Source organism: Wyeomyia smithii, chromosome 2 (assembly GCF_029784165.1).
Source record: "Wyeomyia smithii strain HCP4-BCI-WySm-NY-G18 chromosome 2, ASM2978416v1, whole genome shotgun sequence".
In the NCBI taxonomy this organism is placed as follows: domain Eukaryota; kingdom Metazoa; phylum Arthropoda; class Insecta; order Diptera; family Culicidae; genus Wyeomyia; species Wyeomyia smithii.
The window spans coordinates 256,790,950-256,798,322 of record NC_073695.1 but is presented as its reverse complement, the minus strand read 5'-3'; the positions used below and the strand labels follow the sequence as shown (position 1 = coordinate 256,798,322).

At 44.4% G+C, this 7,373-nt stretch overlaps 1 protein-coding gene across 2 annotated transcripts; it reads right to left on the bottom strand.

Annotated features, from left to right (window-relative positions):
* Positions 1–153: 153 nt before the first annotated feature.
* Positions 154–7,107, bottom strand: LOC129723505 (tyrosine-protein phosphatase non-receptor type 23). 2 transcript variants are annotated; one of them, XM_055677762.1, is made up of 9 exons: positions 6,905–7,107; positions 5,036–6,658; positions 2,280–4,982; positions 2,068–2,211; positions 1,573–1,593; positions 1,327–1,455; positions 908–1,274; positions 725–844; positions 154–663 (listed from the first exon to the last, which is right to left on the bottom strand). In XM_055677762.1, the coding sequence occupies exons 1-9, from the start codon at positions 6,986–6,988 to the stop codon at positions 548–550; spliced, it is 5,307 nt and encodes a 1,768-aa protein (XP_055533737.1). In that variant the 5' UTR covers positions 6,989–7,107; the 3' UTR covers positions 154–547. The 2 variants fall into 2 exon arrangements, with proteins under 2 accessions (XP_055533737.1, XP_055533738.1); XM_055677763.1 differs by lacking the exon at positions 1,573–1,593.
* Between the last annotated feature and the right edge of the window lie 266 nt (positions 7,108–7,373).

Sequence of the window (7,373 nt, the reverse complement as noted above, 5' to 3'; positions counted from 1 at the left end):
CGTACTATACGTCTGTCAATAGGACGGTACACCGGTCTACTTGGCGAATATCGCCAAGCGTGGTGTCGGAAGAATTTGACTGGTTGTCACAAAAAAGTCTATTTTTAAAGGCATTGTGATACTCAATACTTGGAAAGGATGCGAACTCGAATATTAGATTCAACATATATTTTTCGTTATTGCATAATTCAAGTAAACTTCTAGCAAATATCCAAAACATCAGTTCTTTCCTGCAAGGTGCATTTTCTTTCAAGGTGCCACGCCTGCATTAATATATTACCTTCCTAATCAATTGCTGTAGCCTTTAATCAGTGAATCAGCTCCTCAATAGTATAGCGGGTTCGATAATAATTGTGAATATATTAAAATATATCGTGCGCATTATATATGCAGCGAAATCATTATAATAAACGCTTTGTCCCAAGCAGGGCTACGTGCGGACAGAATACCGCACAATTTTACTTTTCTTTTTCTCAATGCCAATGGAACGTATAAAATTGTGGTGGCACTGTCCCAGCAGAGTACGGTATATAGATCAATTCTATGCTCATTTCAGTTTCCACAAAGGATCCAGATCTTTGAACGGATCATTGATTGTTTCCTCCTTCTCAGCGGCGGCAGTCGTTTGGACCGTTTTCATCTGGTAGGATGTCATTATACCACCTAAGAAAAAAAGCACATTGAGTTGGGTAATGTTTTCGTTATAGAAGATGGTGAAGGTTACGTTTGTTCAGAATACTATGTCCGTTGTTCAGCACGATGTTGTAGGACAATTGAATGTAATTTGGGTCGCGAAGTGCTCCCTTCCGCTGACAGCATATTCGATACCAGATATCCACCACATCTGGAATTACAAATGATGCATAAATACAAGATAGAAATCTTTTGACTGGGCAATCAATTCTACTTATTAGAACCGGTTTTCGTGATTGTGTCGCCAAAATTGAGGCGATGGCCACCGCCAGTAAACTGGAACGATCGGAACCGTTTAGGCAGTTGACAATCAAAGGTTTCGGTTGTTTCTGCTCCTGATTTTGCTGTCGGTAGGCACCGATTACGTTCTGCGCAATTCCCAGCATATATTCCGCTGATAGTTTGGGCCACAGTTTTACTTGCAACAGAGTCAGGCTCAAAATAACGTCCGATCCGAGCATTGTAACCCGCAGAGCCCGCTCGATGCAGTGCGTCAAATCGAACTGTTTGACTAGTGACACGGATACGTCACCGTAGCTCAGCTCTTGGTTGATGTCACAGGGCCAGAATGTGTCTAAGATCTAGGAAATAAACATTGGATTGAGTTCAACTTTTTAATGGAAAACAGCAAACCTCGTTCGGTGGGTGCAAGCAAACAACTACAGTTGCCTTTTGCGACCAGATCATGTTCCAGAAATCGTTCACAGTGTTTTGGAGCGGGGTCTGAGCCAGAATCATTTGAGGGCATCCGAAACCAAGGTCCTAGAAAAAATAAGATTGCCACTTGTTACAGGTTATCGTTGACATTATAGTTTGATCAAGCATACAGATTTAATCGAAAAGTATAGTAACACATCGAGCTTACACCGGATAACTTACCGATGATTGATCCTTGGAAAACTGAGAAATAATCAGTTCCAGAAAATTAAAACCGTGATCGAAAAGTGTATGAAAGTGAACTTTTCTCCAAAACTTAGAAAGATCTCTTATGGAATTGTAGGATGAAGATGTGAAAAATGTATTATGCATTAAGGGAAACCTTTTGCAACAGAGACCACACTATCAGTAGTTTATTATTGATTTTGTTAATCAACCTGAGATCTAGATTCATTAGCTATTACTTGAAAGTTTGAATATATGCGATGCTTTCATCCGTTTATTGTGATTCGAAATAATATTTAATGCTTTACTTATCCCGTGCAAATCTTACAAACCACCAAAGAAATTAATATGTATGTCAGCACCATCTATGTGTCGAACATTTCGCAGTATTTTTAGGAAATATCCGAATACTAGAGTAGAATCTCCCCAGTACCAGAGACATTGTCATGCAAACTCCACCTTGCAACATTAAACCCACTGTAACAGTCTTACCTTTACAAAAACAGCATTGATGTAGTTGTCGGTATCGGTCGGCAGTGTCACCCTAGCATGGTCATACGGCACACTGTCGATGGAACGATTTTTCTCCGGAAACAACTTTGCCACACTGACCTGACGTTTGGACTCTTCCTTTACCTAGAAAAAAATTTCACAAATCAACATATCTTTCCGTATACAAACACAAACTAGACCAGATCACTAACCAGCATATCCTGCAGCTCCTTCCACTTGCCGTCCAGCGGGGTCGTACCGTTCAAGGTTTTCACATTCAACGTATCAATGAATTTCTCCAACCGTTCGACTTCCTTATGGAACCATTTGAGGGTGGCCTGATCCTCGAAGGGGTCTCGAGCCGGTTGCACCAGAATACTGTTGTTGTTGTGGTTATTGTTGGTCGTAACAACGCTGGTAGCACCGAAACCACCACTCGCTGTGCTGCCGCTGACCGCAGCTGCTGTGGGTGCTACTGCGGCTCTAAGTGATGCACTTTCCCAATCGAAATTCTGATCGATCGAACTCAGGTCGGAGCAAATCGACAGATTATCGAAGCTCGGTTTACGGTCGAAGCTTTCCGAGGGTGCGACGGGTTTTTTGAAACTGCTGGGTGTCGAGGGTACATCCGGCACCGGATCTGGCGGAGCTTTGGTGGGGGTCAGAACTTCACTCTTTACGTCATCTTCTGTCGCGGCGGAAGTGACTGACCGTGGTTGCAGAATGGCGGCCGTAACTGGGGCGGCGGGAGTAAAGTCAAGACCGGACAGCAGGTCAAGGTTGGATGATTGTTTGCTAACGGTCGAACTGGGGCTGGATTGTGGCTGTGTTTGGGATGGAGCCGTGGCGGGTGTCACGGTTGCAGCCGGTTGTTCCGTAGCTGGTTGGGTAGCGGTCGCTGGAGTCTGATAGGTTTGGTACTGAGATGACTCGGTTGCTGTACTACCGTATGTTCCGGGAACGCCTGCGGCATTGCTTGTTACAGCGGGAGCAACTTGATAAGAATACTGACTCGAGGCTTGTCCAGCTGATGGTGCACCGTCCGGTACCGGGTGCTGGTACTGGTTTGTAGTTGATCCGTAGCCCGAATTGTAATAGTTATTGTTTTGTGATTGCTCTTGTGTGTAGTAAGCTTGACCGGGGTCCGGAGCTTGCGGTTCTTGGGTCTGGTTATAGTTGTAGTTTCCGTAGTAAGATGATGATGGATTTGCGGTATTCACAGCTGCTGTAGCAGGAGTTGTACACGGCTGAGTTATCGATGCTGAGGCCAAGTTATTGCTGTACGAAGTCGGGTATGAAGCTTGCTGTTGTTGTTGAGATTGGTTTACGTCGAAAGACCCAGTTACAGCTGATGGGTATGGCGCTGTTAATGAATTCGTAACCGCTCCTGTGGCCGCTTGACTTGGGTTAGGATATTGATTCGTTACCGACGTTTGACTAACGGTGTTGTATTGATTGACGCCGATGTAGTCGTAGGCACCTGTTTGAGGATTGTATGAGTAACCTGGGTACGTGGGATAAGACGTTGCTTGTGATGTTGTTTGTGGTTGAATCTGTTGAGTGTACGCAAGTCCCTGCTGTGTTTGATATTGTTGTTGTTGTTGCTGCATTTGTTGTTGTTGTTGTTGCTGTAGGTAGTATTGATTAGAAACATCCTGATATTGGTCAGTCGTTTGATTTGTATAGCCATTCAAGGCAGGAGTTGTTGAATATGGTTGACTTACAGCGCTGCTGTCTACTTGATACGATTGAGTTTGCGAATAAGCAGTTGTAGAATTGGAATCAACCGATGGCTGATATGTTGCTACTGTAGTTGCTGGCTGGAGATTCATCGCATTAAACTGTTGATTCAACTGATTCCAATTCTGAGCTTGAGGCGCTGCTGTCCCAACTTCACTTGAACTTGTTGATAACGCTGGCGAAGGTTGAGCGACAGGATATTGACCATAGTCAGCCGCTTGTCGATTGTTGTAATAATTATTGAGCGGACTCTGGTATATGGGATTCACAAAACCTGTGGTCTGCGCTTGAGTCTGCGTAGGAGTCAGCGTTGAGTTCGTACTTGACTGGAATGTAGAAACTGGAACGTAGTTGGCATACTGTTGCTGTTGCTGATAGTATTGAGAATAATCCGCCGCCGCAGAAGGAGCACTTGCGGTTCCAGTTGTAGATGAATAATAATTATAATTAGCGTACGAGTCTTGATAGTATCCTCCACTACCGGTTCCAGAGCTAGCCGCTGGAGTAGTACTCTCGGACCCGACCGGGGTGGGGCGTACCGGTGGGACATACCCAGAAGAATTGACATCTATTCCTGCAGCTTTAATGGAACCCAAACTTATGTTGCCAGATTTAAGATAATCCTTCAACTTAGGACCTCCACTTAACTTAGGATTTTCGCGGAACGTGGTCGTTGGATGGGCAAAGTCAGCCGTCTGTTTCTTCATAGCCGTGCTTGACTTTAGCTTTTGGTTGCGTTCCTCGTCCTGAACGTCACAGGCGGCCTTCACACGGGAGTACAATTTCTGTACGTTCACTTGCAATTTCCGGTAAAATTCCAACCCTTTCGCACTCTTCGACAGCAGATCCTCATAAACGTCGTACGACCCTTGCAGGGAGGAGAAAAACTGCTCCCGTTTTGTCTTGGCCTCACTGATCGATTTGATTATCGGAGCACAGCGAGCGTAAATTTCAGTCAGCGCCTTCAGAATGTTGGGCTGCGCTTTTAAGTTTGCATCCAATAAGGCCACCAATTGGTCGTGTTTTGCAAGTTCTTTCTTGAAAAGTTCCTGCATGCGTTTTTTACTATCCGGACCATTTTCCAGCGCAATTAGCTGTGAAGTAATGTCATCATTGGTTACGTTATCACGCAGATCCTGGTACAGTTTAGCTCTTTGATCGCGCATCTCCGTAACCTACAACATACAAAAAATTATCTAAAACTGTTTAAAAAAATAAACCAACTTACCTTAGCCAATATCCCCTGCAACTCCTTCAGCGTCAGTTCATCAAACTGCTCGCTACTAGTCGGAATCTGCTCTTTGATGTCCTTCAGCGGTTGCGCCAAAATTTTCAAATTGTGCACGTGCAACCCCATCGCCTTGCGCAACGTGTCGTTGCTTTCACCGGCCTTGTTATGAGCCTCCTGATACTTAGAGAACTCTCGGTTCAACTCGGCAATATGGGTTCCCCCGTTAGAACGCTGGCCAATCTTCTGCTGGTAGCTATCCTCTTGTATTTCGTCCTGTTTCAACAGATGCTTGATTTCCTTCAACATCATCTCGACATCCGTGCAACTTTCCGCCAAATTCGACATCGACTGCACTAAATCGGGAATGGCACTAGGTTTAGCATTCAAATCAGCACATCGATCAACCAGTCCCTGGGGCAGTCGAACTTCATTAAAACTGCTCGGATTTTGCACATTGATCGAGTCCAAATTTAGCGAACTCATGAATGAAGTCAGTTCCAAATCTCTCTCTTCCACTCTAGAGCCAACCGAGCGAAGCAGATCTGCCTTTTCCTCACTGTAAACCGAACTACTTTCGTGCGCCTTCATCGGCACCAATCGATGGAATATGTCCTCCCCCATGGCATCAGGATCTGTCACACTAAAAGTTATACCATGAACAAGATTTGCACCCTGCACAGCAGAAATAGCACTCAATTCCGGCACCTCTTCGTGATAGATGAATTCGTTTTCATTCTTAGCAGACTTTCGTTTCGCTTCCACCACATCCATCGTAAACTGAAGCGCATCGTTAATCTGGTCGATATTCGCCAGGCCTTTCGATTCTTTTTTCGCTTCCTCTAATCTGTCGAAAGAAGCTTGATACAACACAACTCTTTCGCCCATTTTTTGCCGCTCTTCAGATTGCTGTCCTTGATACAGCAGCAGAATACAAGACAGATAGGAAATTTTAAACTTCACATACTTCCTCCATTCCTTAAACTGCTTGCTTCCGACAATGTCCTGAATCCGTCCATCCTCCCCGTTCTGAGTCAACAGGGCAGCCAGCGCCGAATTGTAGTACGTAACAATTTGAGCCGTCACTTTCGCAATTATCCCCGACTTACGGTTGTCGCACAGGCTCTTCTCCATGATGCACTCTTGAGCCTGAGCAAAGCAAAGTGCTTGCATAAAAATCAACAACTCAGTAGAAAGATCTCCCTGCAGCAGCAGAGCGTAATTATCCTTGATGTATCCGAAGGCCCAAGCAGCGCACTGAAAGTGTGTGCAAGCTTTTTTCATACTCTCCGGATCGGCTCGACCTTCCGCTGCTCCCAGCTGCGTATGCAATGAACCGAAATTATGCAATATCACTGCCATCTCGAATTTGATGTTGTTTTTCTGCAGTGTCGCACCACTGTACAGATCCTTCCAACTGAAACTAAGCATTTGCTGACTTTCGGGTAACTGATTCAACAGAAAGCGGTTCTGGAGCGAGTGCAGCTGACAGTAGTACCGTTTCATCAGTGCGGTTCCTTCGACATCCTGCGTCGGTCGCGCTGCCATTCCTCGCAACTGTTCCAACTGATAACACTCCTTTGAGTACGAGTCCGGATCTTCATGATAGTATTCTGCGATGTACTGTTAACAGAGCAAAACAATTCCAGGGTGAGTCACTTTTTCTGCTGTTAGAGGTGTTCAAAAATTGACTCAGTGATAAGAACTACTAAACTGTTCATTATCACTCTACATGTTGAATAGTACTTGTTCCAATGATAAACCTGTTCTATGACTAACAAGCTAATGACCCCAGTGATCACCCCTAGGAAGATGTCCTCAAAACAGCTAATTAAATTTGCCATAGAAAATTCATCACCATCAACTTACTTGCTTCAGGGGTCCAAATGAAGTGCCTCCCGGACAGGTTTTCAGCTCGAAGCTGACCATCGGCATACGAGGGACAGCTTCCATTGTGAATCTAGTGGTTTAGTAGCAATTTTATCAAGTTATATGATGTTAAAAAACCTTCCGATTGAGAGACAATTGCACTGCTGATTTTTTCACAAAGCCGATGACGTTTTCACACAGGAGAAATTGGAAAATGACATAAACATAATGATGACAGCTTCAAAAAACATAGTGGGTACGAGTTTAGGGTTGGGCGGAAGTCTAACGAGCCGGTCATATGAACCGGTTCAAAGAAAAGAGCGAATGCAGGGCTCGAAGCGGTTATGCAATGCAAAAGTAGTGACTTTAATGACTAAAATTTTTAAAATAGTGACTTTTTATTGTATAGAAAGTGACCAAATAGTGACTACAAAGTCGTCAAACAGTTATGGTTTTAAGGCTAGTTGAT

Coding starts and splice junctions, on each gene's coding strand:
- LOC129723505 (XM_055677762.1), bottom strand. CDS start 6,988: ATGGAAGCTGTCCCTCGTATGCCGATGGTCAGCTTCGAGCTGAAAACC. Junction 1,594..2,067: donor TCAATGCTGTTTTTGTAAAG/GTAAGACTGTTA, acceptor ATTATTTCTCAG/TTTTCCAAGGATCAATCATC. Junction 1,275..1,326: donor GCTTGCACCCACCGAACGAG/GTTTGCTGTTTT, acceptor TTTATTTCCTAG/ATCTTAGACACATTCTGGCC.